The 18,794-nt window shown below is 43.2% G+C and overlaps 1 protein-coding gene and 1 long non-coding RNA gene across 2 annotated transcripts in view; one reads left to right on the forward strand and one right to left on the reverse strand.

Annotated features, from left to right (window-relative positions):
- Window positions 1-3,384: 3,384 nt before the first annotated feature.
- The window catches only part of LOC125007072 (A disintegrin and metalloproteinase with thrombospondin motifs 9-like), a 42,348-nt gene continuing 26,938 nt past the window's right edge, over window positions 3,385-18,794 (reverse strand). The window contains exons 29-40 of the mRNA XM_047583644.1: window positions 16,738-16,908; window positions 14,831-15,007; window positions 11,989-12,159; window positions 11,582-11,776; window positions 10,342-10,471; window positions 9,875-9,969; window positions 9,219-9,313; window positions 8,923-9,056; window positions 8,447-8,538; window positions 7,739-7,843; window positions 6,238-6,346; window positions 3,385-6,065 (exon numbers count right to left, since the gene is read on the reverse strand). Of these exons, the coding sequence (XP_047439600.1) occupies window positions 6,257-6,346; window positions 7,739-7,843; window positions 8,447-8,538; window positions 8,923-9,056; window positions 9,219-9,313; window positions 9,875-9,969; window positions 10,342-10,471; window positions 11,582-11,776; window positions 11,989-12,159; window positions 14,831-15,007; window positions 16,738-16,908 (1,455 nt within the window). The 3' untranslated portion in view covers window positions 3,385-6,065; window positions 6,238-6,256. The remainder of the gene's footprint in view (window positions 6,066-6,237; window positions 6,347-7,738; window positions 7,844-8,446; window positions 8,539-8,922; window positions 9,057-9,218; window positions 9,314-9,874; window positions 9,970-10,341; window positions 10,472-11,581; window positions 11,777-11,988; window positions 12,160-14,830; window positions 15,008-16,737; window positions 16,909-18,794) is intronic.
- LOC125007073 lies at window positions 14,875-15,643 on the forward strand. Its single transcript, XR_007112647.1, has 2 exons — window positions 14,875-15,014; window positions 15,435-15,643. It is a non-coding gene; the product is annotated as an uncharacterized LOC125007073 (long non-coding RNA).

Below are 18,794 nucleotides of genomic sequence, written 5' to 3' on the forward strand. Positions count from 1 at the left end.
TGAAATGAAATATGAATATGCTGTTAATGTTAATAACAGTTTGAAAATATTACACATCCCAAACCATTTTTTATTCGCAGTGCCATCATTATTAAAATAATTATAACCAGTGTCTCCTTCAGAAAAAAAAATCGTTCCATATTTTCTTTTTTTATTTCATCAGAAACTTCTGCCACCATCCCCAATGGGTTTTTTCTTCTTCCCTGTGGTTTGACAGTGTTGACTTCCTCCAGCAAATGCCTTTTATTTATCAGCAGTAGAATTAAAAAAAAAAGGAGCATCAGAGGGGCAACATCATTCAACATCAGCGGCTTTACCAAAATGTACTCTATAATTTCTAGATACATATTTTTCTCATGGCCTTACTAAATACCCAATTACGCAGCTCTGTCAGCCACTTTAAAGTGGAATGCGTGCACTGCCGCTGCCTTTTACATTTTTACATTTTTCCTTTGGGCAAAAGCTACGCATTTTTATCCTTTTGGTTTCAGACCGGGAAAGAAGATTGCACAAATGTCAGTGCCGCCTAACACATCATCTTTTAATTTGGACATATAACCAGCAACCCTGCTGGTCAAATGAACACTTTGGCCAGAGTGAGACAGTGTCTGAAAGTCAAAAGTTTGAATGTTTTTATCCATGACTGATACTTTTCCTTCCTTAAAAATCCTCTACTGACAAGATGTGTTTAGTTTTTTTTTACCAGCACATGGAGCAATGAATTTGTATTCCTCGTTAGGAATGACAAGCACAGAGATGAAAAAAAAAAGTGCAGGTGTTGCTAAACCAAAACGGAATAAACTGAACACAAAAAGAGGCAGACAAACTGTGGGAAGAGCTCTGCTTCGTCTCAAGGACAGACAGGCGGCCTTGAGATGGTTGACAAATGAGACTCAGACAAAACAAAACGAACCTCCTTGTTAGGCTTGACGAGCCTGGAGGGAAATGATGGCAGCGCGGCGGAGGAACGAAGGGGAAAAACCAACTCGAGCGTACTCACCAAACAGACGCGTAGTCACACACTAATGCACTCTTCCCACACTCAGATAAACACACAGGATACTGTATCTGGGCGTCCAGATTATTTGTGTGTGCATGCTGGGCCTCAGGCTTACTGCTGAGCCTCAGTTCAAAGTCAGCCCAGATTACCTTCAGGAATGATGATGATAATGATGGCAGGGGGAGCTGACCCTGGGGACTCGAGGCTTCAAAACTCTCCTCATTAAGTCTTAAGTTTGGAGTCTAAAGAATCGAAAACAGCTTCCGCGAAGAGCCATGCAAGAACCAGGTGGGAGATGAGATGAAAAGCTCCTTTTTTGGTTGCGGTCAACAGTTTGCTGAGAGCCGATGTTGGTCCTTCTCTAGTGCTGCTTCAGTTCAGTGCGTATTTTGCCTCGTATCATCTAAAATATTTTTGCCTGTGAACCTCAGACCTGCCGAAGTCCACCAGATCTCATTTGGGTTCAGTTGGCATCAGCTTACAAGGTGGTGGACACGATGTTCAGATGTGTTGGGAACGTCTAGTACAGCCTCAACCGCGGCAGCTTAGACGTAATCCTTGTGGGAAGTCTGTGAGACTAGAGTGGGAAAAACTACCATACTGTAGTCAGTAGTATTTAGGCATTCAGATACCCGGAGACTCCAGTCTGGGCATGCGAGCGCTCAAGTGTTTGTTTGCGGTATTTATCGCAGAAATGACAACAGTGGAAATGTCTGATGTCCCCTGTATTTTAGCAAAGCAACTGTTTTCAATGTATCCAACGCTCTCTGTCCGGGCCCTCCTCTGTATCTCATTCGTACACATCTTAAGATTTTTAGAGAGGAAAAAGCAAGTTGTCTTTCATCATCATCAGCTGCTGCATAGTTGAGTTCCCTGACCTGCGAGATCAGGAGGAAAAACTACAGTCTGAGAAAGAACACCAGCTTTTCTCTGCAAGCTGACCTCTGGGATGTTTGCAGATCCACATCTGAATCAGGTTCTTAGGTTTAGTCAAGCCCCGTGGAGCTGCTGAAAGCTCCCTTCTCCACCAGCGCTCCTTCCCAGTTCCTCTTCGACAACCGCTCTCAAGCAGCAGATTAAACCGAAGCTGTTGACAGACGTTCGAGGTGTCGTTTCTCAAACTCACCGACCGGAACGCGCTGCTACAGCCCACCTGAGGCTGCTGGGATAGTATAGATTGTGTGAGCTTGTGTGTGCCAAAATGCATATTCATCCTGCCACGCGGTTGGCAATTTATTCCACACTCCACTGGAAATTAACATTAGGTTACTTACAAGGTGACGGGAGACTGCTGAATAAGCTCAAGACGTCCACTTTTAAAGATGCATTGAACACTACACCCTGGAGGTGCGCTGTGATGCATGTTAAAGACATAGATATAGAGAGTGAAACTGAAGAAGCACAATGTGCAATTTGGTGAGCAGTTTTCTCATTTCTTTACTAATTGTCTTTTTAGATTTGTGTAGTATGATGATGATGATGATACTGTATATGTCATACAAATTGCATGCAATGGACTGTACTTTTTTGTAGTTTTTACTTCTACCTCATTCTTTTTCTTATGTCTATGTCTTGTTAATATTTTATTAGAACTGCTAGTCTTCCACATTAAAACAATACAATTAAAAAAGATACATTTATGTTCACATATGTTCTTTTCTTATCTCGTGACTCTTGGACAAAATAATTTCCCTGTGGGGATCAATAGAGTGATCTTGAATCTTGATCATATGATGCTACAGTAATATTTCCAGTCAAAAATTGAATTGTTGGGACGTTCGACTTTCTTCACGCAGATCAATGGACAGATGTGTATCTGCTTCCCTTTAAATGTGGCAGTAAGTCAGTCACCTTACACTTACTATTAAATGAAACAATATTTGTTTTTGCACAGGCACACACATCCACTAACAACGAATCCCATCCGACTTTCTTATGTGACGCGTTCAGCAGCGAGTCATATTTATTTAGGAGAACCAGGGGCGACACAAGGTAAACGGTCTGATAATGAACTGTTATGAGCACAGACAGACACTAGTGTCATAAAACACTTCTGTCAGCTGAACAGCCAGGCTGCTGTGATGCTGTGTAATCATAGTTACACATTAGCGTTACGGAGTGAGGCTGTTATGGTCCGGAAATTAACCGGACCATCATCTTTCCTTAATATTTTCACAGCCACCGTCACCTTCAGGTGACACGTCAAGGACACATTTGAGTGAAAATTGTACACCAGCGTGAAAAGCAGACAGGAAAATGTGGCGGGCGTCGGGCTTTTTATTTCTCTCCAATCGTCGGCTTATCTGGTCTCATACATAAATCATTACTTTCATGAGGCATCACCCAACTCTGCTTATGCAATCCAGGCAGATATGACACGCATAGACGTATAAATAAATTTATTCATAAGACAGGAAATGTGCTGCCAGATGGTTCATTTTATGGCAATACTGTGTGGTAATTCTTAAACATTTATGGCCAAGGCTTATGTACATTCACGAGAAACGATCAAATAAATATTTGCATATAAAATAAAAAATAAGAGGAAGAATACAGAGGCATTGGACATTGTTAAATGCGAATAATACAGGTGTGGTCGCATGATAAACACGTGTGTAAAATAAGATAAATACACTTAAATATAATAATCCCTTCATCAATGACACCTGAGAGCTCTGGCGACGTAAGTACATCCTGACATTCACAATGGGAAATGCATTTGTCAGCTGTGAGCGTGAGTAAGGCACAAAATGTTTTCTTCCCTGTGTTGTTTGTACTCGTTCAGTTGCAGGTTGTGTGTTGAAGTCCCTTTGGTTGAAGTGCGCACAGCTACCACGAAGAGCAGTGACGCAGCACCTTACAGAATGGCTTATAAAAGCAAATATGGCTTCTTAGTCAATCAGTTACACATACAAACCTAAACAAATCCAAACTTACTAAAGAATACAAAGAATATATAGGTATATTTTTTGCATTTCCTTCTAGATGTTCTGTCTCTTTTTGCACCAAAAAAAAAAAGTGTTCTGGAAAAAAAAATAACAAATCAGCTCATAATACTGCAAAACAGTGGCCAAGAGGTACAAAAAAAACAAACAAACTTAAACACAACATAAAAAGTACCCTGAAATCTTCACAAAGAACGGTCAAATCAGAATTCTCTGAACACTAGCGCACGGTTTGGACAGCGCTTTAAGAACAAACATGGAGAAAAAGGGGCGTGAGGTTCAGGATGCAATGGTTTTGCGAGCAGCAGCATGTGGACAGAAGTCCCGTTGCGGGGCCTGTGAGATCAGCAGCATGAGAGGTGCCTCCAGGTCTCCGGGATCAGACCACTGCATTATATCTCCAGAGCATCCGGAGGAATTTTATTGGCCTGAGGTGAAGTCTGTTTTTGTTTTGGTTTGTTTTTTTTGTCTTTCAAGTTGTCCCAGATAAGATAACCTGACAGTTGTGTAAAAAGCTAAAGGCTAATGGCTCTCCCTGGTCACAGCACGCTACCTAAGAGATATGCACCGAGGAATTTGGGTCTCTCTGATGTCTGGCAGCGCATATTCTCTATGGTTCTTGTGACCTATACCCTTCTCCTTATGGTCCAGTAACATGTGCATTAACTATCCTTAATTTCATTCAACAAACCCAGTACTTCAAATTGGCAAAGCAGCATAGCAGCTACACCTGGTCCTCCCCTACATGGTGTAATTGATGCACTTGACCCCGGTACTCGACTCTTAATGAGAGTAAACCTCAGCTCACAAGCATGCACGCTCCTCTCAGGACCTCAGGACTTCCATCTGCAGTTAACAGCTGGAAAGCACTGACCGGTTGGTTTGAGACGTGATCAGCTACCAGCACGGCCTCTCAGAAGTAAACAGACCTCAAGTGTACTTGCAAGGGAAGCTGTGAAGTTTGTAGCCTGAGCTGCAATGTATGCAAGCCAGACTGTCACATACTGAGTATCAAAGATGGATGTAGCCAGAAGTGAGGTTAAGTCCTGTCTTCTGTTGTGAAATAATAAGTAAATTTTAGCTAAATTCACTTCTTCTGCTCAGTTAAGTAGATTTTAGGGCCCAGATAAATGTATGTTTTTGAACCATGCCTGGCTGGACTGCTGTGTCTGGTCAGACACGGTAGACAAGCGTAACAGCACCTCCACTCCTGGCCCCAAAACATCCAAGACAACAACCATTCTAAATAGCAAATGTTAAACTTCAAGCTTTCAATCCATCTGTTTTACAAAGACTATGTTGACGTCCAACTAAAACTACCTTTGGAGTAGAAAATGAACAAAACTGCCCCAAAGACGTCCTCTCATGGAGTTGCTCAGTACCTAACAGCGGTAATACTGTACACATTTCCATTAAAATGATGAGAAAATTATCGTCAACTGCTCAACTTGGTGAGAGCTGTTGTGCCCGAATTTCACTGCAGTGTTTCCCACAGTCTGAGAATTTACTTGCAGTGATGGGTGGCACTTTGGTACAGTTCAGAGAGGATAATTTTCAGTAGCAAGAACTTGGCGATGTTCCCTAAATGCCTGCAGACTAAACTAACAAGCTCAAAAAAGATATCAATAAAAAAAAAGCACAGCACAGCATAGACTGGAGCGCATATTTTTGCAAATCAGAAATATCAACAAAGCAGGGAAAAACAAAACAAACAAAAAAAAAACGTCCTGTCAAAAGGAAAGAGAACACCTCAGAAAAAGAACAAATGCGTTCCATCTAAAGAGCTGTATTTCCCATCGTTCATCCATAAACCATGAAGGGTTTGAAAAAGACCCACTGCCTGGAGACACCTCACTGCACGAGAATCACAGAACTGCTGACCATCCCAATGATAAATGCCAACTGTGTGGTGTTTGCCGTTGACGGCGAAAGCCTTAAATTACACTGCATTACAAAAATAAATGGCGAGTACAATAAATAAGACATTTCTCCTGCTATATACAGTACTTACACTAGACTCATTTACACTATACAAACATGTTGAGGTTGAGGGAAGGATGGATTTGAAATTGTAGCACCACGAAGAGGAGGGATTCGTTCATACGATGAGCACCTGAAGACTGTGGAAAAAGACATACAAGCACACATCATCGCTAAAAGCTCATAAAACTACTAATTAGTGCACAACGAAAAGACTGCTGAGCAGAAATCTGAGCTTTATAATTTTACAATATGAACTTATTCATATACCAATATTTTGGTTAAATGTCATACATATAAAGTATCCCACACCTGTTTGAAGTCTGTAGATCTACTCCAGTGTTACAGGTAGACTGCGGCCAGAGGACGGTGTACATTTACCGCAATAGCCTCCACACATCCCTGACACTCTGCTGCCATCCTGTGGACACAAGAGGAACACAACATAAAAAAAATGAGATGCTGTTTCTTCAAAAGTTAATTGTCATTTAAAGAAAAATTAAGAAAAAAATTACTTTGTGTCACTGCTTACTGTGTTTTTGTGTCATATTTTCCATGTTAAATGTAAAAAGGGATTTTAAGAATCTTTAAAGAATTCACGCTTTGGGAATATCAAGATTCTTTTTTTATTTATTTTTTATTTATAGCAATTATTTGCCACCCGGGGTGTTTTGGCAGCTCGGAAATTGTTGCTTTTGTTTTTCAAAGGCACACAAATACCGAAGCCCACCCAGGAGTTTGTCCCAAGGTATGAATTGGGCAAGCACCCTCATCAACAAGCGGAGAAATGCGAGCTAATCGCTCACAAGCCCCTCACTATGATCATTTGCATGCAACAAAATGGCGGTTTCAAATAAACATCTAGGAACAAGAAAGACATTGCATCAGCCGAGTACGCCGAAATCACTATCCCACGACATGAAAGCCACAGCGTGCAGCGAGTGGTTTGTCTGATCTTTACTCGAGTGCTGTCTCCATCCCACTGTCACAACAAGGCTTTATTTAAACTTGCATCGAGTGCCCCGAGAGGGCCAGCTGGCTTTGGGTACCAGACTGTGAACACTTCTTGGCATCTCCGCTGCCTCCTGTTTTTGCCTTGCCAAGGAGCCGCTCTCCAGGCTGATCTCCATTTCAAAAGTCGGCTTGTCGAGGGAGAGGGCACTTGAGAGAGCAGCTATCCAAGGAAGGTTTGAGGACAAAAGTGGAGCAGGGAATACTGAACCCAGAATGGTGGTCCAACGCCCCGAGGACATGAAGTGGGAATGTGAATAGATTCTATTATCTATCATCATGAATCAGGGATGAAGTCATTGTGCTCAACCATTACTCCTAAGGTCACAGAAACGATGGTTGACATTGACCGTTCAGTCAGTGCTAATGGTTTATTACACACCAATCAGCCATAACATTATGACAACTTATGGTAGAAGTAAATAACTCTGACCATCTTGTGACAATTCAGTGTTCTGCTAGGAATCTTTTGGACCTGGCATTTGTGTGGTTAGACATGAACAACCCACCTATACCAGACCAGGCACCCCCACCCCATAGCAATGACACTCCTTGATGGCAGCAGCCATCCCCAGCAGGATGCAGCCTGACACACACAAAACGGAAAAGCTCGACCTGGCCAACAAATTCCCTAGATCCCAAACTGAGTCAAAGTATTGGTGGGATGCAGCCTGATCCACAGACCACAACTCATAGGAGGATCCCTTCAGAAGAACCACGTCCCTTCTCGGATGAGTGACAACTGTTTTGGAGGCACGGTAACACACAATGTTAGGCCTAAACTGTGTATGTGAAAAATTACCTGTGATTTCTGTATATTAGCCACTGCATAGTTGCCCTGGGAGATCCAGGAGGTGTCCTTAGCCACCCTGAAACCTGTTCCTGACAGGTTGATCCTAAAGCGGCCCTGAAACAAGAAAGACAAAGAGAAAAAAAAGGTAAGTCTTGATACTGAAATGTGCTTAGATGCAGAGACTTTTCAGAGCCTGATGCGCAATAAGGAGGAAACTGCAGGAAGAAGCACAGCATCGCAGGGTCCACAGAAAGAAGTGCTTCTAGTAATCAATAACGAGGTCTTTTTAACGTGGCTATTCATTTTAAGAAACATCTTTAGTACCTTTATTCATGTAGGGGTACAAACAAATACGACATAGACATATGTAATGTGACAACAGGCGAATACATACAGAAAAGCACATAATCACTTCATCTTTGTGCCTAGGCAGCACATACACCTTCCTTTTCTTAAAAAAAAAAATACAGTTGACTTGGTGCTAGACTGTACTATTTTTAGGAGCTTTCAAAGGACATATATTCCATAGCTAAAGGCCAGAAGCTTTTGACGTGCTTCAGCGAGAAAGGCACATGTCTAATTAATAACAACTACATTCCTTCTACGCCGCTTGATAAGGTCATAGTTCTATATTGAATGGCTTTCCCGACCTCAGATGGAAAATCTTTTTTCTTTAATGACAACCCGAACGCGCCTGACAGCTGTTTGTGTTCTCACCTGTGGACAACGGGCCATACTGTAGCAGTCTCCAGCTGTAGCGAATGGAACGCTCTTCCCTTCACGAGTTGTAGCGAACCGCAAGTCTGTAGCTAGACATCAAAGATAAAGCGACAAGCTCATCACTTATACTGAACCTTTATAATGATAGCTTACATCTGCCATAATGACCAAATTTGATGTTATTCACGGATAAATGTGGCCTTCGTCTCAGGCTCGGCCAAATGACAATATCAGTATAACTCCGTCTAGTTAGAGAATTTCATTCCCTCCAGCCTTGTAATTGTGTGTTGCTTAAATGAACTTAAAAGACATCTTGAGCCCATTAACCGTCCCTGAGCATGGACATAATTAAATGGCAAAGGAAGTGCTCATTTGAGGCTAATGTAGAGTTTACACTGGCACAGGATGTTATTGCCGGTGTGTGTGTGTTTCGTGTGTGTCCCGTCGTGTCTGTGAGAGTGTGAGCAACTCACTAATGATGTCCAACTTGCTGATGTCCAGGCGGACCTTTGAGAAGGTGGTGGTGGCCGCGGCAGTGTAGTCTCTCCGGCAGTCGCAGTCTTCTCTTCTGGAGCCGTTGGATGGACACTGGGTGGGGTCATTGAGCCTGGGAAACCCCCACACACAAGCACACACACAGACACACACACACACACACACATGCAAAAGATACCTTAGCTGCAATGGAATTTGTTCATTTAAAGAGGGGAAAAAAACAAAAAACGCCAGGAGGAAACAGGTTCTTATTGTTATCCTTTTGGCTGTTTACCTGAAGCCAAAGATCTCTGAAAAATTCTCCCCTTCGCCGGTCGTCAAGGTGATGTACTCCTGTGGAGTCTCCGTCTGCATTCCTGCACAGTAGACCTGAAGGAGAAAGGCAAAGGAGGAGCGAGAGGGAGTTTAGAGTTGGACGATGAGATTAAGGAGAAGCAGGGAGAAAGGAAAGACGTGAAAAGAGGTGAAAAGGAGAGGTAAAAAAAATAATTATTAAAGTGCAGAAGATGCACGGATTAGAAAACAAAGAAAACATAATGGTGGTGGTGAAATAATAACTCAAAAAACATCCAAATTCACTAGATCCCAAATGGATCAAGTATCTGTTGTAATGCACTGGAACAAGCCTGATCCACAGAGGACAATGTCCATTCTCTGAAGAGTCACAAAAAGTTTTGGAGGCACAGGGGAGACCTACACAATATTAGCAAGGTGGTCATAATGTTATGCTTGATTGGTGTATAGGCTAATATAGGCCCCTACACAGAGGAACATGCAACCCATCCCAGGTAACATCTTAGTTAGTATTCAAAAAAGAAACCTACTTTCTTTTTAAGTGTCTGTTTTTCCGTCATGAATTAAATGCCTGCCATGCCTTTATAATCTGTGCTTAGTGTACTCGGGGGAAACAATAAGATGATATCATCTCACCTTGAGAGCTTTTTCTTGAATGCCGAGAAAGTGTTCGCCGTCTGGAATGGGGCCACTTACGCTCCGGACGTCTTGACAGCTAGAAGGCAAACGGCCTTGGAGACACAACAGAGGTTGAAATAAGCAAGTATTCAGACGTGCATTTTTGAAAGGCACCAGGCTGTATACACAGATGTGCACGCATGCACACACACACATTTCGTCAGTTAAGTCAGGTGTGACAAATCACTTCATCGAATCAAAGAAAACAAAAAAGCCATTCACTCTTTGATGTCTAGGGAAGTAAATACACCGATGAGTAAATCTTTGATCCTAAATATTCAACTGAAGGACACGTCTCTGAGTTGAACGGGTCATGTTGGGCCACACCTGCCATACTGTAATTAGATATACTTTCATTTGGCTTTTATCTAATCCTGGCAGAAGTGACCTTTGCTAAAAGAACGGACTTGTCTTGCGGAACTCACAGTTGGGATTTGTGCAGACTTTTCTGGCTTCTGGCTTTGCCTCTGGGGAACACCTTTCGCTTTCCCGACCATCTGCCGACACACACTGAACCGTCCGCTCCACCACTCCATCCCCACAGCTCGTTGAACACTGAAAAGGAAGCAACAGGACGCAGCAGTGTGAAACACTGTTGACAGACAACAGTCTGTCTGCACATTCACTTAGTTTTCAATCAGGTGAAATGTCTCTTTATTGTTTTGGCCTAACCCCAACCCTGATTTATGGTATCGCACTGTTGGACGGAAAAAATAGGTATTTAGTTCACCACATTCAATCACGGTGATGACAGTGACTGTCGCTGTTGTAGACATAATTGTTGCTGTTGTAGACTCTGAATATTGTCCAGTGAACATTAAGAAGTATTGCATAAAGCGCTGCTGGCACGCCCCTATGGGGAAAGTTTCAGTATGGCAACAAATCACCCAAATTATTCTCATAGATCTACTATCAAGAAAGTTTGCTGCAGATGTATCAACGCAGTCTGAAAGGGTTTAAAGAGGGCTTGCCCTAACATTACTTGATCATGCATAACTTGCGTTCCTCTTTTAAGATCACTGAGGCAGCCTGATAAGAATCAGTCTGGTTATGTTTTTCATGGAAAGGGAACTAGTTAGGGAGTTACCTAGTTGCAATGCAAGAGAAACTGATCACGCATCTGTTGTTTTTTCTGGACTTGCTGATGTACTGATTGAGATGACTGTGAGGAGTCAGTTGATTTTTCATTAACACTAAACTAGTTCACTTTACGTCCAAATCTCCAACCTATGTTATTAATAATCGTATAATGTCTATTCATTGTCCAGATAAACTCCATACAGAGACTGTCTTGAACTTTTCAAAGAAATACTGCAACGTCTGTAGCTTTGGAAAACATATTTATGGGGTGTTGCCATCTAGTGGTTACTGATGGTATTGCTAAGTCAGTTGAACAACAAAAAACAGTTGTTCTGTTTCTGTGCAGTTTCAGTTTACCCACTGAACAGATTATCTTAAACATTATAGCGACAGTGAGCAGTCAGCTACTCCTGAGAGATTTGGCAGGGGCTGACAGTGGACTTCAAATCCACAACTTCAAAAAAGAAAAAAAAAAAATTCTTGAACAAATATGATCTTATGATTTTTCGTACAAAAACTAACTGTCCCTCTTGATAAAATGCTGATAAATTACTAAATAAAATTTAGGAGCACGGACTCCCTCACCGGCCCCCAGATTCCAACCCTCCACTCCAGCGGCTCCGGGCACGGCTCCAGATTACAGGGCATGTAGCTCTCAGGGGGGGTCCCTGGGCAGTTGGACAAAGACTGATGGCCGTATTCATAGCTGTTATTCTCCACATGCACTTCACTGCAGGAGATCAGACGCTGGCGGTAGCCCTGACCACAGGTGGCAGAGCACTGCAAGAGAAGATAAATCACCGACATGAGATAAAAACATTTCTGAAAAAAAAAAAGGCATTATTGGATTTGAGGATTTTGATTTATTCGGGTGCTCCTATTAAAGAGTGAGGCAACACCCACTGAACCCAAACTAACTTTTTTTTAAAGAGATCTAAAGTTGAAAGTGAAACTGCATCCTCTAGGTGGCACACATTAAGCTTGACTCTCACCTGCGACCATTCCCCTGTGATCCAAATGAATTCACAGGCGTGGGCGTTGCAGCTCTCTCTGTCTGGTGGCCTGATCAGATTCACACAGTACATATCATGGACCTCCCGCTGGTTGTGGTCCACACACTGCAAGGAGCGCTGCCTGTGGCCCAGTCCGCATGATTTACTGCACTGTAATGAAAGCAAGACAAAGGCTGGAGCTTTACAGAAATGTATGAGCAAGATTAAGAGACATGTCTAAATTACAGACGGGCTGCCATTTATTTATTTTTTTATTTATTACCCATTAAGGTAATAGCACTGCACAGCAACAAGAACAGAGAGTAATCAAACTGTGCTTTTACTACACTGGATTATGGAGCACAAACGTCAAAACAGCTGATAAGAGCTGAGAGGAAAGCAGTGTGCTGTTGAGAAGAAGAACCTAAGAGAAGGACATGGCCAGGTCCTGAGAACTCCTGAAATGGTGTACACACCAGCAATGAAATTTCTGACCTGAAAACAGTAAGCAACAATCTCCAAACTTAACACCCAGACATTTCCACCAGAAGAATATCACAATAATACCATTATTTATATCCAGACAACTTTGAGAGAGACGCATCTACAACGCAACATCTCCAATTGTTTTTTAGTCAAAGAATAACACTATGAGATTACTGCTTGTGTTTCTAGCGGTACCACAGTCTAAGGAGCACCATCACATCGTCTCATGGAAGCCAGACTGACGTGGCATCTCAAATGTTACAACATTCTGGTCTTTCGGAGTCATAACGCAAGCGCTCAACAGTCTAGGAAGAGCTCGGAAAGGATTTGCGTCACGAACACTCACTGCTGAACGTGGTGCTATACGACAACAGCCAGCTCCAGATGGTCTTCATCGCTCTTAATACGCTGAACACTGTCAAACAACACTGAAATACCTAGGACTGCTCTGTTGAGTTGTGGTGTGCTGACAGGTACTTCACTTTTAGTATGTTCTGGTAAGACCAACGGCAGACAATAAAAAATACTCGCATTCTGACACAAAGGACAGTCGAGGTTTATCGGAACAACAATATAATCTCTGTGTGCAAAAGAAAGGGCTCTGGGGTAAGATGCAAGTATCAGATTTGTGGGGTCTGTGTAAAAGCATAAAACACACAGACGTGTTAACCCTTGCCAGTTGAGCTGGTTTAATTACATCCAGCTGTTAACTGGGACACACAGGCAGGGACCTGCAAACACCTCTCTACACTAATTAGACTCCCCTCTCACAAAAGCATTTCATGGCGCTCAGTGACCCAGATTCAACATCACTGGAACAAGACGAAGAAGAAAGTCCTCCTGCAGGGGCCCGTTCTAATGAATCAACAAGGATGATCTGTATCCTTCAGTCAGCTGGCTGAAGGATACAGATCATCCTCCAATATTAGAACCGGTCATATAGGACTGCATCGCTCATCTTTTTTTCCCAGGCCTTTAGGCTAGCCTACGCAGCTTTAAGTGCAACAGTAGGCTCCTAAATTAACAGGTTTGCCACACAGGCAGAGGCAGTTCTCGAGTTTACGGTGCCCTAGGCAAGCAAATTCCAGGTGGGCCTCTCCAACCGGCATTCATCACCATTATCTCATAAATATTCTGACTTTAACTACTGGCTTATTTACATTCTTCCAGCCTCCAAGCAAAGCTAACAAGTTGACTTGCCGGCGGTGCAAAGACTAGACTTGGTCATAGACAAGACCAGCTCTGCTAGCTAAGCTAACTAATGTTTGAAGAAAAAACTAACGCAATATTGTAAAGCTAGCGTGAGTTATTTTATTCATAAGCCCATAGTTAAGCCTAGACTGGCAGCATGCAGTTATACAGCTATACAGTATTGTCATTAATCATCATCATTTGCTTCATTTAGCAGTGTCTTGTGTTCACACCTGCACTCGCCACTGATTCCCTAGGACAAGTTAATGCAAACTTGGAAACTTGACACATTGCCACTGCCCTGGTTTAAACTCCTGAGATCCTGTGTCCTCATATGGGGACATTTTGTTTTAGGTTTGAGGCAGTTTCTTATTCTGCTTCGTTTAAACTTGTTGTCTAGATACTAGTTGATGTAAAAACATGACAGCGGTCACTTCGTTGGATTCATTCTGCAGCCGATCATCGGACAAAAGTGGAAAACGTACAAAACCTCATCAGATTTTACTGTTGAAACTTGTTCATTTATATGTATTATTTACTTTTCTAATTTAATATAACATGTAAATTATTTCAAAAGTCAAAACTTCGCTAATAAGCAAGTACATGTTTGTGACTTTACTACAATATTGAGTGAAATAATCCCTGTGTCCACAAATGAAGACTTTTTCCCCCCAAAAAAACACTTAATGTTCAAAGACGATGCTTAGTTTTTATACCTCTTGTGTTATCCCATATACATTGGGGAAATTAAAAAAGCATAGCAAATAAAAGCCCAGGACTCAGGAGGTTAAAGCTTGTCAGCCCTAGTGGGGGGGCCTATTGGCACGGGGCCCAAGGCAGTTGACCGCCTTCTCGGCTGCGCCTCTGCACCCAGGTGTACATTTCCTAACTTAACCGTTTTCCAATCAAGAATTAGGTTCTGTTGAATGAAAAAAAAAAAAAAAAAAAAAAAAACGGCTCATGTGAATTTGATCAGGGGCATGTGTCTCCTATCTCCCCTCTCCTCCCCCCTGGCCTCCGGGAAGGCAGCGGAAGCAGCGACTCTCAGAGCGCACCAGATATGACAGAGCTAATTCATCCTGGGCCGAGCGAGAGAGTCGGCGAAGCGAAACTTCTCGTCTCAATCGACACGCAGTGTTAAACCGTGCAGGCTTTGAGGGCTCACCGTCTGCCAGTCCCCTTCTCTCCACCGGTATCGAGAGGGACACTCCGCGACCCGGCAGCTCTGGCTGGACGCCGGTCGGGAGCGCTGGGGGCAGGCGGTCTCCTGAGGACTCCGTCGGTCTCCGACCTGGCAGAACACCTCCCGGCTCTGGACGCCGTCTCCGCATGATGCTGAACACTGAAAGGTAAAAAAAAATAATAATTCAACACTTTATTACTCATTTAATGTAGATTATTCTGTCAAGGCCAAGTTTATATTCCTTTAACTTTGTAACCGTACTGACACAGAAAAGCCTCATGGGCACGGTATTTTATTCATTAAAATAGTTTGAATTCTGGTTTATTGCCATTAATGCTGCATGTTCAATTGTGCTGTGGATTTTACCACATTTTTCAAGTTTCTTCTCAACTGCCAGCTTTTATCTAAACGTTACATTTGTTTCTTCAACCAAGTCTCTGATGTCTCGCCTGAATCTTTTCACAATATTAATGAATAGTTCCATATCGTAGGCATATTTTCTATCGAACACTGTGACATTAAAACTACCTTAACTAAGCCTGTGTTTGTGTAATTAATATGGTTCATATTTATATTGGTTTTACAGAAATGAGGAGAGAATGACACTGGAGCCTGGAAAGTGGTCGGTTTCATCCGTCTGTGTCTAATCTATAGCAGTGACGCTTCAAATGTGTTTCATATGCTGTAATGCAAAGCACATTTCTGAAGAGAACAAAAATGAATGAGAGCGGGGTGAAGAACGAATAAAGGTTTTATTTTGTGCCAGCTCTGTTTTGACCTGAGGCCGAACTGTGACTTTGCTTTTTTCTGCTTATTATCATATATTTCGCTTTTGAAACAGAAATTTAATTCTAATTTTTAACTCCTTTTAAATAGTGGATACCTTGAACTACACACGTCATGTTCTGCATGATACTTTATTATAATGAGGGAGGGCTCATTGAGGTACATGCATTATTTGCTTCTGTGTTCTGGAGTTCATATAGATTGCTATATTGAATCTGTACCAGCGAATATCTGTTTAGATTCTCATTCACACAGCACATCCCGAAGCAGCTCAGCCTCTGATGGAGTGTCATTACGCCACAGCTGTTTGGAGCAGACACACATCCTCTGTGACGCATGGAGCACAGATGTGCCTCAGTGGGGCGAATTTAGAGAAAGAGGACGGGAGAGAGGAGAAAGAGAAAGAAAGAGAGAGAAAAGGCCCTCCCTGTACTCAAATAAAGAGACAACTGCAGTCTCTCCTGCAGCCCAGGTGCACTAGGTGAGTTTGTCTGGAATGGTGACGTGAGTTAACTGCCTCTAGAAGGGCATTCAAAGAAACGGCTAACACGTGGTTCCAATTGCATTGTGGCAGAAGACAGAGGGAGAAAAAAAAGAAAGGAAAGAGGGCTTCGAAGAAAAACGTGATGGCGGGTGCAGCGAGAGGGAGGATAAAAGGGACAGGGAGGAGAGGACGGCGAGGGCCGGAGGAAGAGAAAATAAAGAGATGAGAGGGGATTTATACTGGCTGGGCTTCAGATCAAAGAGAGGGGTGCGCGTCCGTTCCACTGTCCAACTCACTGTACTGTGGAGTCGTAACCCCAGCCTGCACCACCTCTCGCTCTATGTTTGCTGTCACTCCGGGCCCGAGCTGCAACCTTGCAGCCAAGCAAACCACCACGTGACGCGTAAAAGCATCCTGCCTTAGTTAGTGGCCTGGCGTGGCGCATAAATACAGTCAGCTTGAGCTACACATGCCTCGCACACATGGACACACTCGTCAGCAAGCTGGTAAACATTAAAGTGGAAAGAGAGAAAATAAGGCAACATGTCTGGCAGCGTGAGAACAGAAGAATAGCGCTTTTTTTTTTTTTTTTTTTTTATGCAGGGTCAGCAAGTCCTACCTCTCCCCAGTTCTCGAACTTCCACTTGGGGCATCGTCCACCTCGGCAGCGCCTCTGCTTGCCGGGTTTGGGGGACAGGTGCTGGCAGTTTTCCTCTGGGACAGGACGCCCTGATCCGGTCACACAGGTCACCTTTCGGGTTTTGAAACCTCTTCCACAGGAGGCTGAGCACTGCAAATTGGACAAAAAGAAAATGAATAGAAAGGAAATGTGTCTTTTGTTAAGTAATTGCAACAGTAATGTTTTTTTCTTTATCTTTTCTGGGGTTTCATTTGTTGAAAGTCAGATTTAAAGTAGAATCGGCACAAAAAAAAAAACACGTAATTTGAGTAATTTGAATTTTTTTTCGGGGCTTGTCCAATGGCAAAGCGTGCCTGATCACCCCGGCAGCAGTTTGTTTCACCTCCGGGTTCACCGAGTTACTGAAAGTCTAACTCAGCATGACAGGCAGACACACACACATGCACACACACGAACACACACACACACACAGCAGCAGCAGCAGCATTACAGGAGTGGAGCAGGGCTGGACTTTGCTTGGATAATCAAAGGGGGCGTTGCACGTGGGGATGGATGGAAAGCGACAGGCTCAGAGGTGAACGAGTGCGAGGCCCAGCGTGTGGTTCTGTCCTGACCAGCACCGGACTGTACAGGGCAGGAGAATGCTGTGACCTCTCACCTCCATCAGGTAGGAGGGCGGCTCATACAAAAAAAAATAATAAAAACGCTATGGCAACGCTATTGATTTATCTCCTCAATAAAAAAAAAAAACATTTTAGTCAATTGTCTCAACACCATGTGATGGTTTTGAGGACACTGTGTTAAATATGAATAAATAAATTACCTTGAATGTGTTGTTTGTTTGTATTTTCTGGGACATCAACCATGGCAAATAGTAGCACGTATAAAGGGACTTAATGGTAGTTGTAATGTGTCAGTGAGTGACTTGGGGTCTAAATATGAAGAAGTACCATTGATGTGGAGGCAAAGTGGGTAACCTCATAGGAAGGCAGCCTTTCCAGTAAAGGTTCAGATAGTAAACGCCAGTCTGAGGCCTCAATCCGGACTGTTCTCCTCAAATATGAGGTAATTCCTTCATACATTTGTTGCAAGGGCTTCCCTGTTCTTCCCCTGTGCTGTCATCTCCTCAGAATACCTCGGGAATGCGCGCAGGCGGGTCAAATTAAATCGAACCGCGTTTTTTATCATGACGACCCCCTCCTGTGCGAGGTTCATTCATTTTCCCCACTAGTTCCCTGGGCTTCTGTGATTATTCTGTGCACAAGCACAAACATCATTAGTTACACACACTCGTCACACACACACACTTGTTAACATTCCCCCTGCAGTGACGAAGGAACGTTTTATTTGCATGCAAGTCTGACCTTTTATAACTGACATGTGAAAGCAAATCAGAAGAGTTCCTTGGGGGAGTCCTAACTGGGTGCTGTAAGTTCAGGCGTGAGACTTGAGATGCAGTGCATTTGAGATGTGATTGCTGGGAACAATTTTGGAGGTGGTGTAGGCCGTCTGCAACGACATTCTGTTGGTAGTTCGAACGTAAAGTGCATCCTGGGTCACATTGTCACCACCCAACCAAGCCGAGTTTTGGAGCACTTCACACAAAATAAAAGGTGTTTTGCACCCTCAGCCAGCATCTCAAGAGAAAACATGCAGGTGATATTATGAATGATGATCAGGCACACATCCCTCCACAGAGGAGAGCCCCAGTTCTGCGCGATGTGGAACGAACACCTCTATGCACACACACAAGCACACAGTCAGACCACATCTACCCACTCCGACGTCAGTGCAGTGTTTGGGAATTCTATTGAGCGCCTTTTTTTTGTTCAGTTTTGTTTTTTTAAGTCGGGATCACATGCAATTTCCCAGAAGTCTGCCTGTGCTGATGGGATGTACCGGGAAGGGGCCCCTCTCCAGATCAAAACGTGACCTTTGACCTGCCAATACACCACTGCATTGTCTTGCTGACGCCTCACCGTATCCGAGTCACTGTCAGTGGCCCCCACAATGGTACGCTGTCATCAGCCTGCATT

The sequence above is a fragment of the Mugil cephalus genome, chromosome 4, assembly GCF_022458985.1.
Source record: "Mugil cephalus isolate CIBA_MC_2020 chromosome 4, CIBA_Mcephalus_1.1, whole genome shotgun sequence".
Lineage (NCBI taxonomy): Eukaryota > Metazoa > Chordata > Actinopteri > Mugiliformes > Mugilidae > Mugil > Mugil cephalus.